The sequence below is a fragment of the Hyaena hyaena genome, unplaced genomic scaffold, assembly GCF_003009895.1.
Source record: "Hyaena hyaena isolate Hyena2069 unplaced genomic scaffold, ASM300989v1 scaffold_528, whole genome shotgun sequence".
NCBI classification, from domain to species: Eukaryota; Metazoa; Chordata; class Mammalia; order Carnivora; family Hyaenidae; genus Hyaena; species Hyaena hyaena.
The window spans coordinates 1,038,272-1,054,990 of NW_024081158.1; the positions used below are offsets into that span (position 1 = coordinate 1,038,272).

Here is a 16,719-nt window from a genome sequence, read left to right on the forward strand (position 1 = left end):
GTATTAAAAGATTCACTCTGAGATCAAATAAGCTAAATAGCTTTTTGGCTATTCTTCCAGGGTGCAGTCACAATACTTTAATTTGGTTAGAGTAATGATTTCCCAAACTGCAAGACATAATCCATATTCAAATATGACTAGATCACTCCCAAGTAAAACAATAAATGTTCCAAGCCTGAAATGTATGGAATTTGTGAATCATGTTCTATTTTATTTTGTTCATTAAAATGGACAACAAGGAGATAATTCTATTATAAATGACATGTATCCTAAGAAGTAAAAGCAATGGTATCCACTTTGGCTTTATATAAATTGTATCACCATTTAGTGTCTTTATTATCTGCTCACAATTCAATAAAACATAAAATTTGTTGAGCAATAATGTCACTATCAAGGGAACAGATCCTACAGTTTTCTTAATTGGGTACACTCATCAGACAAATCTATGTTTTTCATCAAATGGCATGAAGAGCTTTAATTGTACTGTGATTAAAAATGGAATTGGAATTACAGAGCAGAAATTTTCTGTAGTCTAAAAAATTAAGTCAGCCTCAAAATTCTATAGAAGATAGATCCTCAATTGTGGATTTTTTTCCAATTCTATCTCTCTTTTTTATGTTTATTTATTTATTTTGAGACAGAGAGAGAGAGGCAGAAAGAGAATCCCAAGCAGGCTCCATGCTGTCAGTGCGGAGCCTGACACGGGGCTCAATCCCACGAACGGAGAGATCATGACCTGAGCTGAAACCAAGAATCAGATGCTTACCCCACTGAACCACCCATATGCCCTCCAATTTTATCTTTCAATCCCACTTAAAAATTCTTTCCATCTGTATAGCATAGAAAATATTGTGTGTCAGTGTGTTTAAGAACCATTCAGTGGGGGAAAGAATGCCTCCATATGAAAACTGCTTTGGAATTATTTTTTTTTTTTTAAAGAAAAGACCAAGCCTAGAATAGGTAGACAATGTCAGTGTTTGGAGGTGTTTTTTCCATTGTACTGGCGACAGGGGAAGGACTTTGTGTTGAGAAGTAGAAAGGAAATCAGCACTGTTCCGTGGAAGCAATGCAAGCAACAGGGGATCACAGACTATATCCTACATTTAAGCCATTGAAAAATCTACCATGAACCATTCCTGGTACCATATGCCCTATGGGTATGTTACTAGGTCTAAAAGGGAGCCAGGGAATATCATCTTGCCTCTGAGAACTTATTCCACTATCTTCTGAAATGCCACATAATTTCATTTCTTTAGCTTGAGAGTGTTTTCCTTATTAAAATGGCACACCTCTAGAAAGGATTGCTCATTTAATCCTATCATTTATAGAAAGCTTAGAGTAGAAGAATTGAAGAAATGAAAGGGAATGGGGATGGGGGATTATAGGAAATGTAGATTTGGAAGGTGCGATAACAAATGCTTATTAATCTTGTACTGGAGTAAGGCATCAGGCTGGAAGATTACAGCTGTCAAACACAGACCTACTCTCAAGAAACTTAGGGTCTTGAAGGACCAGGGAAGTGCTGCCAAAGGCAAGATCGGTTCACACGAAATCTTGGGCAAGGGCCAAGCCAGTGCATACTTCATTCTCGTAATACATTTTATATGTGACCCAAAATTCCTCTTTTACAAAATAAAGTACTTGCAATTTGTCTCTTTCATTGGTAAAATGGACTATCAGGTGAATCGTTGAGTTTATTAACTCTGTCAAGTCAAAGCTGCCAAATTTTTTTCTAAATTGTGTTTTAAAGTTGAAATAAAGTTAGCTGTGGGTTCAGAGTGATTTTGAGTGATTAAGCATGATTATTTATATTTCCCTGAAGCTTCTAAAAATGTTTTCTCATCAGTTCGTTTTAACACAGATGGAAGGGTGCAAAGTTATATTTACTTGACCCAGGGAAGAGGAATCGATAAGCAATCTCTAGATATTTTGCTTGGAGGAAAGACATTAAAAAAAAAAAAACAAAACACCTGAATAAGAGGGATTTGTGGTCTATGTTGGTTAAATTTACCAGGTTCCTCTTTTATTAAATTTTACTCAGTGGTCACTTAGATTACATAATTAGTAAACATGTAATTACTGTTAAATATGTGTCTGCCTGTTCATCTTTTTGTCTCCGCTGTTCTCCTATCTCTACCCATGGGATTTAAACTCAGTTATACTTATACAGAAGGTGAGCAGTAGATGCTAATTAAATATAAGTGAATATGGCTTTGGATAGTTCACTTGAAAGTATTTCAATTCCTAATTTATTTCTCAAGTGCCCAAACAAGAGCTGCTTAATCAAGATTTAACAAATAAATTCCAGTGTTCTTTTTTCCTAAGAGACATACGGTTTTTGCAAATGTCTGAAGGGGTCAGGCTATTGACATCAATAGAAAACTTACAATGCTGACTGGGATCCCTGGTGGGGCGTGGGGTGCTCTCCTGAGCCTGTCATATTCTTCTAAGTTTTGGGATCTTTAGAAGGTAGCATCCCCAATGTCAACTATTACCTGTCATTTATACCCGTTAGCCCTGGTACAACAGAGATCTTCAAACTGGGCATACAAATTCTTTCTGAAAACACCTCCTATCATCACGATTTGCAGTTTATCTTAATACATTCCCAGTCTTGAGATAATGTTTCACTAACATATTTAAAAATATAGTCAGCTATAAATGCCATAGTTTAGTTTTGATAATATACCTGCTTGTTACTCTGTAACAATGGTCCACAGTTTTTGTTTATCAACACTGCATGCAAATCATCCAGAACTCTTCAAGGCCTTTGAGCTTATTACAGGTAAAATCCATAGTCAAAGGAGAGATACAAGACTTATCAGCTAAATTCAATTGCATGTGACAATAAGAGGGATGTTCTCCACTGAAGTACTATTAATGGATACAATTGAAACATTTTTCTATAATGGCCATCTTTCTATGAGACCTATTTAAAAGTATGTCTTTTGCTTCCCTTATCATTTCAATTAAAAGAAAACAAGCTTTTGTCTGCGTCAAATATACTCGGCTTTTTCTCCCCACCCCACCATTCCAAATAGCATTTCTTTAGAAAACAGAAAATCAAGAGAAATGGTCTCAAATGATTGAAAAAGGTCCTACTTTATGGGCCCTTCATCTGTCTACCTCCAACTGTGACAAAGAATTTTGATTTCAGGATGGTTTCATTTTTTATTATTAATTTTTTTTTTTACTGTTTTATTTATGTTTGAGAGAGAGAGAGTCAGAGACCGAATAGAGGAGGAGCAGAGAGAGAGAGGGAGACACAGAGTCCAAAGTAGGCTCCAGGTTCTGAGCTGTCAGCACAGAGCCCAACACAAGGCTCCAACTCACCAATGGTGAGATTATGACCTGAGCTGAAGTCAGACACTCAACCAACTAAGCCACCCTGGGACCCCTGATAGTTTTAAAGTATTATTATTGGAGAAGGGTTTTCATAATTAGCTTTTAGTTTTATGTGAAAAAGTTTACAGGTGTTCCCATTCTCTGTGATATGATTGGGAGGAAGTATGTATTTATTTCTCATTCATTATAAACATTATTGAACCCGGTTATAGGACCAGAACAAAATGAGAGATAGTAGAGCTGATGAGACAAGGGATGTTGAGCAGCGTTTTATTTTCCATACTTAATTATTTAAAGTTGTGAATTGCATCCTGAGACATGTTATGGGAGAATGAGATATATGAATATTTTGGTATATAATCAAAGAAAGGTAAATAATTTTACATTTTTAGAGTCAAGGATTTACCTTTTTCATCTTTCCTATTGCTTTTCTTTCCTTCTAAAGCCATATCAGTGTTACAAAGTTTCCAAAATCTTAGCGAAAAATTAGTGATGTTATTTATCACTGCCATTTTCTCCCTTTTGTAATTGGTCCCTTATCAATCTGGAAGCCATTTTAAAGCAAGGAATGAGCTCCCAGCAGAGAAAGATGACCAGAAGAACAACCCAGAGTATCCTCAAACTTTCACGTGCATAAGCATTTCTGTACAGGAATGTATATTGTACTGATAGATGAATTAAGGGATTTTGGAGCATAATTTTGATGATTTGAGAATTTTATTTTAATAGGCTAACGTTAACACCCCTACTGATATAGCTCAACAATACTGCTTCTCTCATTAGGCTTTCATTTTAAGGAGAATAATTTATAAAGCTCTAAGCAAAGCTTTATATTCTTTAAATCAATTTCTTTATTAGGTGACGGATTATTTCATGCTGTTAGGCAAGTCATCTGTTTCCCCAACCTATCAACTATGGAACTGAATTCCAAATGTGCGAAGTTTAGAGGGAGAAATGAGAATGTTTCTCTAGAATGTGATATAAGGTAGCTTACATCCGTCCTGATTCCTCATCTCCTCAAATTTCAGGTTTTGGTGAAGATTTTTACCTTCTTGTTTTTATCCTAGGTTTTTCCTGCCCATAACATGTCTGCTTTTTCAAACTAGCATTTACCTTGTTCTGTCACAGGAGTGTAAATTTTTTCTGAGGACTTTTCATTTCCTGTTTTAAAAAATGTTTATTTTTATTTTTGAGAGAGAGATCGTGAGCAGGGGAAGGACAGAGTAAAGGAGGATAGAGGATCTGAAGCAGGCTCCATGGTAACAGCACAGAGCCCAATGTGGGGCTTGAACGCACATATTGGGAGATCAGGACCTGAGCTAAAGTCGGATGCTTACCAACTGAGCCACCCAGGCGCCTTTAGGTATTTTTATTTCTAAATTTCTAAATAGTCAAGGTCTCATTATCTTCCTATGAGGATGATTTTTGATTACCTTTTTCAGGGCAACTTCTCTTGAGAACTTTCTGTGGAGCTGCCAATAGTGCTACTCCAAAGAAATGTTTTGTGTCATTTGAGGGTGTCTCTGGATGTTGTGTGGATCAGGAAATACCGGAAAGGTCTTCTTCCAGTTTCTCCAGGAAACATGCCATATTGGGCCCAGGGCAATGGAAGAGAGATTTTATACTTTCAGAGTCAATGTGCGGCTTCTTTGGGAAACAGGAGTCAGGCCTGTAGGGACAATGCAGTGTCCTGTGAATGGCTGCCTAGATTAGAACTTTGTGTTCTAGCCACTTCCACACAGACCACCAGAACTGGTCACAGATGAAAACTAGGGTGAAACCATCCAGAAGAACTAGGAGACGGGAAGGAGTGATGAGTAAAAATGCAGAGGAGAAAAATCTCTGTGGGAGAAAGATAGGCTAATCACATCTAAAAGCCAAAATGAAAAGGATTCTGCTATTCTAGTCAATTTTGTTGGAGTCTGATAAGTTTCTAGAAATCACATTTTGTTTTTCTGTGAATGTTCCAGGAAGAGCTGACCAACATATATATGTGCGTCAATAGGGCACCAGCCGCCACTGTATCTCTGGTTTGTTCTGTCTCTTGTAGATCATTCTGTCTTGTGTAGGCACAGACTTTTGGGGAATGGAGGCTGCATCCCCGTGATCTTCCCTGAATTATTTGGAACTGGAGTTAACAGTGCTGTGAATTTGTGGGCAGACGTTTTGTTTGTCTACCAGGGAGACAAACAGGGAGATCATGTAAGACTGACATTCGATTAGGCTGGTAATTTGTCTAGCTCTCTTCTCTTGAAGTGAGAGGGTGATTTTGATACAAGGAGAACTAAAAAGGAATATTGCTTAATTTTTCCTCTCCATCCCTTCGTATATTTTACAAGCTTGAAAATTCCTTTAATCTGCTCCTTGATATTGAAGTCTAAAAGGTGTGGGTATGGTTTACTTATAAGAATATGAACTTCTGAAAGCTTCTTACAGTGCATCCCTCCAAAACAGGTCCAGATCAAATGTAAATAATAAACGAGTCTACAGTAGTGATCTTCCTACGGGAGTGATTTTCTCAAATTTTAGCATGCACCAAAATCACTGTGAGAGTTTGTTAAAGCACATCTTTTGGGCCCTAGGAGTAGAGATTATGATTCCAAAGGTCTAACCTGGGACCTGAGGTTCTGCATTTCTAGCAAGTGCCTGGGGGTCCTGATGCTGTTGGTCTGTGAGCCACTCTTTGAATAGATTTAGGGGATAGATGTAATTTCCTCACTACTTGATTCCTGTTTTGGTTACTTGCTGGCCTTCCTGTGCCGATAATCCTAATTATCTATGTTCCAAGAGACCCACAATGCAGTGGGAGAAGTCTCAACTTTGAGTCACATGAATACTAAAACCTCATGAGGAGAAATTACAGTACTTTTTGTCAAGATGCCAGTGCAGTTAATAAACGGAGGAGCAAAAAGGCACTCATATCAACTTGAAAACTGTCAACTCGTACAGTCTTTAAAGCTAGCTGAATGAAGGGGAAGAATCCCCCAGTCAGAAAGTCAGCCTTAAATAACTTTGTGAGGAAGTACCATAGTCTTTCTGCGGAGGAATTTCAGGATGTAACATTTTCAATTAAATGTGAGTCTGTCATGCAATTCTGAGCTGATTTCTGATAAAGCCTCAGAGAAAATGAGCTTGAATCCGTGGAACTGTAGCTGTGATTCAGTGTGTTTAGGGAGTGGAAAGCACTGGAGATAAAAGTCCCATCTAAGATAAGTAGATTGCAAGATGATCCACACATTGGCAAAGGAAGCGCTCTGGAAGTGTTCAGAAAACAAAGCCACAGTAAACAGAAAAGCAAGATACACACATGATGGGAAAAAAAAGCCTGTTAGGAATGTAACAAGGGAATACAAATTAACAGCTTGCTATGCTCAAGGGTCGTTCTCTATATGGTATACTGAGGATATTATGTTACTCTTCACTAGAAGTTCTCAAGCCATGACTGATTTAGTTTTATTTTCTCAGACCACAGACCTTTTGGTTATTTCTGATTTACTAATCTCTGAGTATTCTCTGTACTCGGCTTTTATACTTAGCCCTTTTGGATTTAAGCAATATTTTACAAATGCTCTGGGTTTCCAATCTCCTATGCTGTGTAACACAGAAATGAAACTAGGTGCAGAGTCAGAAAATGACAAGTACTTAAGGCCTCATGACTATGGTTAACAACTATAAGCAATAATAGCTAACATTTGACAATTGTTATGTGCCAGACTGTTATTTGAAGATTTTAAGTGTACCAGTTCATTTAACCCTCACAAACAACTCTATGAGGAAGGTGCTATTATTATCTCCACTTTACACATTAGGAAAGTAAGTTTCAGTAAATTGCTCAACATTGCAGAATAATCTGTAAATATACAGAAGAACTACAGGATTTTAGATCCTTTAAGGTCAGCAGGATCAGGTTGGAGGAATCCAGCTAACCACAGCAATTCTAGCAATGAACCAATGGAGTTGGTTCAATGTACAGACTCCCTTTGTACAATCAACAGAGTGCACAAAATTCTTCTGTCTTGACTAGAAGCTTTTGAGAATGAAATCTATAAGAAGTTCTGCATAAAATACATGATAAACTTCTCAAAGCAGGGAAACTAGCTGAAAATGTTGACATGAAGCCTCGCTACACAAGTCATGTCACAAGGTACCATTTATAAGTCACTGATCCTGTGCAGAGAAACCATCCAGATTGGCCAGACGAGAGGAACTGGAGGTTGGGTTGATGTTTATAGTGATTTTAGCAATAAATTCTTCAAATCCATATGGGAAAGGGGTCAATTATAAATAAATTTAAAAAGAAATAAATTCTCCATGCTTTTCTGTACCATATATAATCTAGGTTAAAATACCATTTATTGGTTTGACATGTAAGTAAAGTGAAATGGCATAAATGGCCAGAGTAGGATATTTCATTTCATTACCACATCTTGACAACATCCTCTCTGCATTGTCCCTCAAACCCATCATACTTTTCATTCCCAATCAATTTTCTTCCACAGGCTACTAAGGTGGATAATTCCAACCTAGTTTTACTTGCACTGATCTCTCATCTCAAAACTTGCTGTCCCTCTCACTTCTCTCACATGGAGATGTCCTCTCTTGCCCCAGCCTCCTCTGGGCTGGGTAGGAGAGTTCCAGTTTTCACCCTGGGTTTCATCTGTCTCCGGTGCCTCAGATCTAGGCAACCATTCTAAACTGATCATTCTGTGACTATGATGAAGTTCTGACAGTCTGGTGGCTCAACTGTCCTGAACAAATTAGAATTAGAAGAAATCCACTTTGTTTATCAGAACTTGGGACTCATTTGACTTTACTTATATAAGAGGCTATAGAAAATGTGTCTCAATTATTTTGGCTTTTGAAGTGCAAAATGCTCAGATTCGCAGTAAAAACTAATCTCCCTGTATTGTCCCTTTCAGACCCAGATAAAAAGTTCAGAGAGACATTTCTTCCTAGAAAATGACAAGTATGCTGCCAGCTTCCTTTAGATGCGGTAAGAACAATGCTTTTAATTCTGCCTCCTGACTCTCTACATGAAGATCATCAAATAAGCAGATGGAACAAGAAAATGAAATTTTAGATATTATGGAAATGAAATGCTCAAATGACACAAATGACAATGGGCAATTTTCACATCACTCAATAAACTGAGGCTCTATTCAGCCCTTATTTGTGCCATGAGTTATTTTGAGTTTAACTTTTTAAAAAAGAATGTCAAGGAATGAAATTCTCACCCTTGGTTTTACAGGAGAGAATCTGCCTAACTGAAAAAATTCCAAGGAAAGAAACTAGCTACTTTGATGGGAAAGGGGCCACAAGTCCTTTGGGATTCCCTCCTGAGGAGTGAGAACATTGTTTGCTTTTGCCCCCAACAAAATAAACTCTTCTAGAAGTAGTGCAACAGCATTTGGTATGATGCAGCCTCCTTTTACAAGAAATAACTTTCTTTTTAATATATTCCCTTGGGCACTGGGAAGGAAAATCTTTTTGCCTCTTAACTGCTGATTCAATGACCTGAGAATTGGGTCACAATGAAAAAATAATCCACAACTCTGCCTTTAGTTTGCTTAAGAGAAAAAGAGTCTTTAAAATTATATATCTTGTTGTCGTTGTCTTAAAGGAGACCTATACCTGAATCACAGATAAATGGAATGTTGATGCTTTTCTTTAATTTATGACTATGGTTATATTTTTTATGTTACTTGTAATTGCAATCAATATTAGTAATTGACAATGCCCAATAACTTCTCTTTTTCAAAAATTTCTTCAGCTTTATTTTTCTATTTTTGGAGGATCTATTCTTTTTTTAAAAAATTTTAATGTTTATTTATTTTTGAGAGAGAGAGAGAGAAAGAGACAAAGTGTGAGGAGAGGAGGGCCAGAGAGAGAGGGGGGCAGAATCCAAAGCAGGCTCCAGGCTCCGAGCTGTTAGCACAGAGCCCAATGAGGGGCTCAAACCTATGAACTGTGAGACTGTGACCTGAGCCGAAGTTGGAAGCTTAACCAACGGAGCCACCCAAGTGACCCTATCCTTGAGTTTTTATTATCTCCACTCTTCTTGGCTATGGAGAACCTTAGTCTAATGTTTTCTGGAATGTCACTCTTGCAAGAAGTACACAACATTTCAAATGATTCATTTAAAGTAACATTTATATAGGAGCACATGGACCCCAATGTTCATAGCAGCACTCTCCACAATAGCTAAAACATGGAAAGAGCCTAAGTGTCCATCAACAGATGAATGGATCAAGAAGATGTGGTTTATCTATACCATGGAATACTACATGGCAATGAGAAACAATGAAATCTGGCCATGTGTAGCAACATGGATGGACCTTGAGGGTGTTATGCTGAGCGAAATAAGTCAGGCAGAGAAGGACAAATATCATATGTTTGCACGTATAGGAGGATTAGGAGGAACTTGACGGAGGAACAAGGGGGAAAAGAAGGGCGGAAATGGTGGGGGAAAGGGAGAGAGGCAAACCATGAGAACTCTTGAATGCTGACAAAAACGGGGGGGGGGGGGGGGGGGGGGGGGGGGGATGGACATGGAGGAGGGCACTTTGGGGATGAGCACTGGGTGTTATGTGGAAACTAATTTGACAATAAACTATTTGTAAATAAATAAATAAATAAATAAAAGGAAACAAAAAAAATAAAGTAACATTTATATATAATTTTGCATGTGACTTCGTAATATATTGATGACCTGATTCTCAGTGTTTGGATGCTACTTTTTCTGCCTTTTTAGTGGTGGAGAACTTTATTCTTAGGAAAGATGGGGCTTTTCTACTTAAACTTTTCCTAGTTCTTGTTTATCCCCTATAAATGTAATTATATCACAATAGGGAAAATTTCTCCTTTCTTGATTCCCAAATTTATAGTTTCAACTGCAATTCACTTTCATAGTCTGTCGATGGGAATTGATACTTAAGAAATTAGGCTTCTCTGAATGCATTAATGACAGAATATGTATTTTCAAGGTGGGCTATAGAACAAATTTCAAGACCAATGTATCTCTTGGAAATACTAAATAAGCAGTTTCAAGGATGCATAAAGCATATAGAAGACATGTCTACTTGACGGTTCTTTCTTGCCCGTTCTTTAACTAACTTTGCTTAGACACAGCAGCCCTGTGTTGTTTGCATACAGAGTTAGAGAAAAGATTGACCAAGATCTCACTGGAAAACAATGACTATTTTCAAATAGAAAATGCACTAAAAACAAACAACCTGTAATTTTGGGGGTCAAGTGTATGCTTCATAATTTACAAACATGAATTAATTTTCGTCACTATAGTCATTTGTGTTTAGTCTACACTATTTATATGTATTTGGTACAAGGCACGAATTTCCAAATTTTGTCTTATGGAAGAAAAAGACTTTTGGAAATGTGAAAGGGGGCACATTGCGTTCGCACATTGTGATGTTCTCCACCCCACTGTCAGTGGCTTCTTATTGGTGGCTTATTCTCATTTTGTCTAACCTGAAAGGAGAGGAGGCTTCTTTTGCGTTCAGACTTTTTGCTCCTGTGTTCTCCATTAAGTAACCCCATAAACACTTGGAAATAGGTAAACAAAGGACCAAACCCCACATGTATGGTTGCAAGTCATAGGAAGCTGTTTCCATATGAGGCTTAGTCTATTCCTAGGTCTTGTGAAGGGAATGTCATGGATAGTTATTACCCCCAATTCTATGAATTTAGTTCAGCTTGAAGACTAAAATTTGAGTTTTGGGCACTCAGCATCACTTGATTGATTGGATTAAATTCTGCCTTTCAAGATTTTACAATTTTCCCCTGGGAAGTTTATTTTTGCATAGCTAAAAATACCAAATCTGTTAGGTTAACAATATATTGATTGGCAGAATCAGGTGCTAGTCATGTCATAAAGATAAACTTCTTTCCTGTTTCTCAAACTTAGGTCATTTTGAGAATGCCTCATGTGTGCAACAGAGCCACCCTCATTCCTCCATACCTAGAAGAGAGCTTCCTCTTAATTTCTCTGGCTCCTCTATGCTCACACTTACATTCTTCCAGGAGATGGGCTGCACAGTGGCTGAACTGTGTCCCTAGATATCTGCATATAGGCTTTATTATAGGTTTCTAGGCAAGAGAGTAGCTGCAAGGCAGAGTCGGGCTGACTTGTTGGCTAAGAGGCAGGCAGCCTGTGCATGGTAAATGGCAGAGCAGATAGGCATGTGTGCCCCTAAAGTATCCTATGAAAGTGAGAACATCCACTGTTCAGAGCCATGAGTAGACTAATAAATGCGCTAGAGAAGCCAAGTGCAGAGACCTAGGAAGTAAGTTACAGGGCAAGAGTTAGGAGCAACTGTGTGAGCAATCACTTGCAATACTGTGCCCTTGGGAATTTTAAGAAATTTTCTGCTTCAGGGCGTCTGGGTGGATCAGTCAGTTGAGCATCCGACTCTTGATTTAGGTTCAGGTCATGATCTCACAGTTCAAGGGATTGAGTCCTGTGTTTGGCTCTGTGCTGACAGCACTGAGCCTGCTAGGGATTCTCTCTCTCCCTCTTTCTCTACCCCTTCCATGCTCATGTGTACATCTGTGTTCTCTCTTTCTCTCTTGAAATGAAGAAAATAAAGCTTAAAAAAGTAAAAGCTTTCTGCTACTTTTGAGACTCCGGGGCAAGTTCTTAGAAGTAAGTGGGGCGGCTTTTATTTTTCTCTCTGATGGATAAGGCTAAATGGCTTCAGTAATTCAATAGCGAATTCAGAAAACTCCTGAATTTAGACTATTTCAGGAAGATAATAGGTTTGATATGATTTTACAATGGATGAGAAGCCTTCTTTACCCTACCAGACAGAGAGCGGGTGGAATGATCCATGGGTATGAACCCGCCAGAAGAGAGACGGGAGAGAGTTTACTCAAGAATTTACAGTACTTCATAATGTGACTGAGTATTGAGGACTAAAGTGCCATTTCCAGGCCTATTCCACACAGATTGTAACTTTCTCAGGATTTCCACACTTAATGGTGTATGGGAAACCAGGAATTTGAGACTTTTCTGCTGAGAGATGCTTAGTTAATTGCTTCTCCATCTTAGTAGGTGTCCGCTACCTTAATTAAACATAGCATACATGTCCAATTATGGACAGTTATCACTTGGGAATGGCTGAGCCCATTTCTTTAAGAACACATCTTCTTAAGGAAATAAATTAAGAGCTCCATGTGGTATATAGGAGAAAGGATGGGCTTCTGTATGAGACACGTTTGGGTTTGAATCCCATCTCTAACTGACCACAGTACAGAGGACACATCCCTTCACTGAGCCTCAGTTTATTCAGTTAATAATGGGAATAATATCCACCCTTTGCCAGGGTCTTGGGAAGACTAAATGAAATGAAATTGTTTTTATTAAGATCAGTTGACATTAAAAAAAAAAGTAAACTCATCAAGGTGAACCATTGGGTCACATTCTGCACTTAAGACTGTCTCAGATAATAGATGCTATGGTCTTAAAAGATGGACCATCATACCTTTCTGGATATGTTCACATGCAAAAATGATTAACACTGTGGATCCACTAGAAGCCAAATTAAGCTGCTTTCCCATGTCATGCCACTGTCACGCAGGATGCATGCTCTGGGCAGATTTCACGCATTTTTGCCTTTGGGTTGGCAGAACTGTCAAATACCAGTTTTGAAAGATGAGGCTATCTACAGATGCTTGCATAACACAGTTAAGCAGAGAAATAAAAATGAAAATATTCCTTGGTCATTCACTATGTGTTGGATAGCTTCTATTGGTGCTCTTGAATGCACTCTCCACCATGCTCCCACTGCCCTGGGCTCAGAGAAACACATCTGTACAACTCCACCCTGGCCTCCTTGCTCTCTGGTTTATGGCTGAGCTCAGTTAATGGGGACAGTCAGCAGAGATTGGGAGCTGAGAGTGAGTGTGCTAGGGATATTTAAATATTTTTCAAGTCATGCAGACAAAGAATATGACAGTATTTGTATGGCTTACTAGAGTAAATGCATAGCAACTCAGCTAAATGGACTGGCACAAGCCCAGCCTAGTGCCAGGATGCTAAGGGGAATCACTATATAGGGACACCTGTAACCCATTAGTGACACACTGGGGCATTGCCTTAGTACACCTCGAACTGCCCATATTCACAAGATGTACTCAGTAAACTTCCCATAGATGTGAATAAACTTTTAATAAGTAGTAATAACCCAAGATTTGTTGTATAATTCTTGTTTGGTTATAATTGAATTATTCCCAGCCCTTTACTACTCCATATAGCAATAACCTCCAATAACTATATAGAAATGAGATGCCACGCTTGATGCAAAACTCAACTGTAAAAGTAAATGTGATCACATACATAAACAGCTGCTTAAGTCAAATGATAGCACCATGTTCACTCTTTATGTGTACTATGTCCTTAAGAATAAATCAAAAGCAAATCATGCAGTGTTTACCGGGTCCCTTCTCACGAGCTCTCCATTGGGTACTACTTCAACCAGGTGGATGATGATAATCATAGAGTTCAGAATGTAAGTCAGAAACATGTTCTTGTGCAGAGTTACCCTTTGGCAGCCAAGGTTCCTGGAGGAAAATGTAACAGAAAGCATTAACCAGTGCCCAAACTATTGACATACCTGGAAACATTTTTTTGGTAATATTTGTATTATTTCCTTTAGCAATAGATGAGAGACTTATAGAAATAAGTGAGGCTGGTCCCATCTTTAAGACTCATTATTACTTTTCTGCCTGATTTTTAAGAACAGTTTTCTAGTCACGATAGCTCATAGTTTTCAGTCCTCAGGGTGACTTCATACAGTAACTGAAAGAGTGAGTGATAAAATCACTTTTAATTATACCAAATGGCGTGAAATTAATTAAGAGAAGGACTCTTAGAAGAGAAACCATTCGGGTTTGGAGTGTGCTTTAGAAGAAAAGTCGAATATTCATTGATGTAACCAGGTAGAAATTGTGTGGCAAATGGGGTAACAGAGCATAAGTCAGAACCAAGGCTTCTCTTGACAAAGTACTGAATCTGTGTCCTTGACCCATCACAGACACAGACTTTACTAAGTCTCTGTCATTCTTCTCTTTTGCCATTCTTCTAATGTCTTCTTATTTCTCATATTCCAACTGGAATCAACTCTGTGGTTCTCCCTTTCCACATCCTCCTGATGGTGGAGCTCAGACACAGGCACAGAATTCTAAATAGGCTCAAATTTGATCTCATTATGAGGCATATTGTGGTTTGGATCTGATGAAACCCATCCAAATGCTGCTGCTTGTTGGCATAGCCATTTCCCACCTTTTGGACACTAAACAATTTGTTGGATTTTTCATTCCTTTCTCCTCCACTTCATAAGCTTGTACATATGTATTTGTGTGAATGATCACATAAATAAACATTAGTTTGGATATCCTATTTCACTTTTTGATGCAAATGAAGAGAGCCCTGCAGGATGGCTATAACAGAATTGGAATGATTATCCAAGATGAATAAAAATCTTGCATTTACCATAATTGGTCCAGTCAAAAAACATTTAGCATAATGTGAAAACCTAAAACATTCAGTTAATGATGCCAATGAGTGATCATAAGAACTATTCTTAAAAAATCTGCATGGAATAAAGTTAGAATTCCAGGGATTTTGAAAAGGAAATTCTGGGGAAATATGAAATATGAGAATGGTCTGAATTTACTTACAATGCTTTCCTAACTTTCAAGTCAAAAGAAAATACTATTATCTGTAGTAAAAAGTCGATTTAAGTAATGAGGGCATCTGCTAAAACATTTTGGTTAGTGTAGCTACATCTTTCAATATTCAGGAAGCACAACCATTAGGAAATAGTTAACACAGAATATTTTAAAATTTGCAACTTGCTGAGTAGGGATAGAATGCAGAACTTTATATCCAGGAAGGGTATAGAGATGAACTTACACACACACACACACACACACACACACACACACACACACACACACACGTATACTACTTTATTTGACAGCAGAAAACTCTGTTAAATAAACCAAACCTAATTGGTTTTTATAATAGTACTATAAAAGTAGGTTTAAGACCTTAAAAAGAAAAAAAAATCCTTATGGGAAACATCATACCCATTTATACTGCATAAACTCTTCAATATTGCAACTTGTACATTAAACCTGTGACCTGCCATTTTCCATATAGTCATAATAGCATTTTATAATTCTTCTCACTGGGGAGCAAATATCTGTGGTCTCATTACTGAATTCCGCCTGGCTTAAATCAACAACAGTTGACATTATCCAGAACTAAAGAGTATGGATAAATACATCATACAGCACCGCTATTCTCATGCCTGGTTTTCTTTTGATCAGGTAGAGTTCAGTAATCTGCCAATATGCAACATTAGTTTAAAGGACTAGTTAATGCTCAGTCTTCTGTGTAAACCAAAAATCTACTTCCTCCACTTCTAGTGTATTATTCCCTGGCACTTTTATCCTTTATTATTTTTTTTCTCTTAAGACCACCTTCTGACATATCATATATTTGTTTATTGCCTGTTGTTTTCTCCATTTCTCTCATTAGAGTGGGAGTGCTAAAGGATTTTTTTTTTTGTGCACCTAGAACAGTGTTTGACACCTTGTAGGGCTTGATACTCATGTTTTTAAGTTAAAAATCTTTACATAAGACCAGTTTCCTTCTTCAAGCTGTGACCAGTAAGTAGTTTTTCAGTATATCAGAGGATTACATTAAATGCTAGATTGTCTCATATCTTAGACTTTGAATCATACTGAACATTTGCCAAGTTCTTACTATAGGTATTAACTACCTAATATCAGACATTATGCTGTCGTTCAACAGTAGCTAAAACTATATGCGGTACTGTGTGATGTACATAATGAGAAAATGAGGGTTTCAAGCTGGATAAACTATTGGGCTCCAAAGGAAGAATATGACTAGTATATAATAGGAGTTTCTGTGTCAAAGTTTCAATATAATTTTTGCTTATTGGGTTTAAAATTTTTTTATTACACTTACTTGACATTTACACTCAGCTTTTTCAAGCAAGTTAAAGGTACTTTAAATTTATTAAAATTCCTTCAGTAATCCAGCACATATCACGGTGTACCCATTTAATAATCCAGCACATGTTATCGTATGGGTCAGACCTCTGGTAGATGCTAGGGATAGTGTGAACAAAACAGACAGCCTCTGCCTTCAGAGACCGTATATGCTAAATAACTGTTTATTTACTCTTACTATGATTACTGTTCTGAAGGAGAGGTATAGGATGCTAAAGAGGGTAACTGAATTTACAAGTAGTTACGTGTTCAGTTGTTCTCAATGCAAATATCTTGTTGCTTGAATGAACATGATCTGTCAGATCTGAAAGGTCTTAA

General features: G+C 37.7%; 1 protein-coding gene across 2 annotated transcripts in view; it reads right to left on the minus strand.

The window, feature by feature from the left end:
• CALCR (calcitonin receptor) overlaps positions 1–16,719 on the minus strand; it is a 61,734-nt gene that overhangs the window by 21,160 nt on the left and 23,855 nt on the right. Inside the window, exons 6-8 of one of the 2 annotated variants that reach the window (XM_039255450.1) lie at positions 16,010–16,016; positions 15,040–15,080; positions 13,794–13,920 (exon numbers count right to left, since the gene is read on the minus strand). In XM_039255450.1, coding sequence (XP_039111381.1) covers positions 13,794–13,920; positions 15,040–15,080; positions 16,010–16,016 — 175 coding nt within the window. The remainder of the gene's footprint in view (positions 1–13,793; positions 13,921–15,039; positions 15,081–16,009; positions 16,017–16,719) is intronic. The other variant, XM_039255451.1, reaches the window with a different exon arrangement.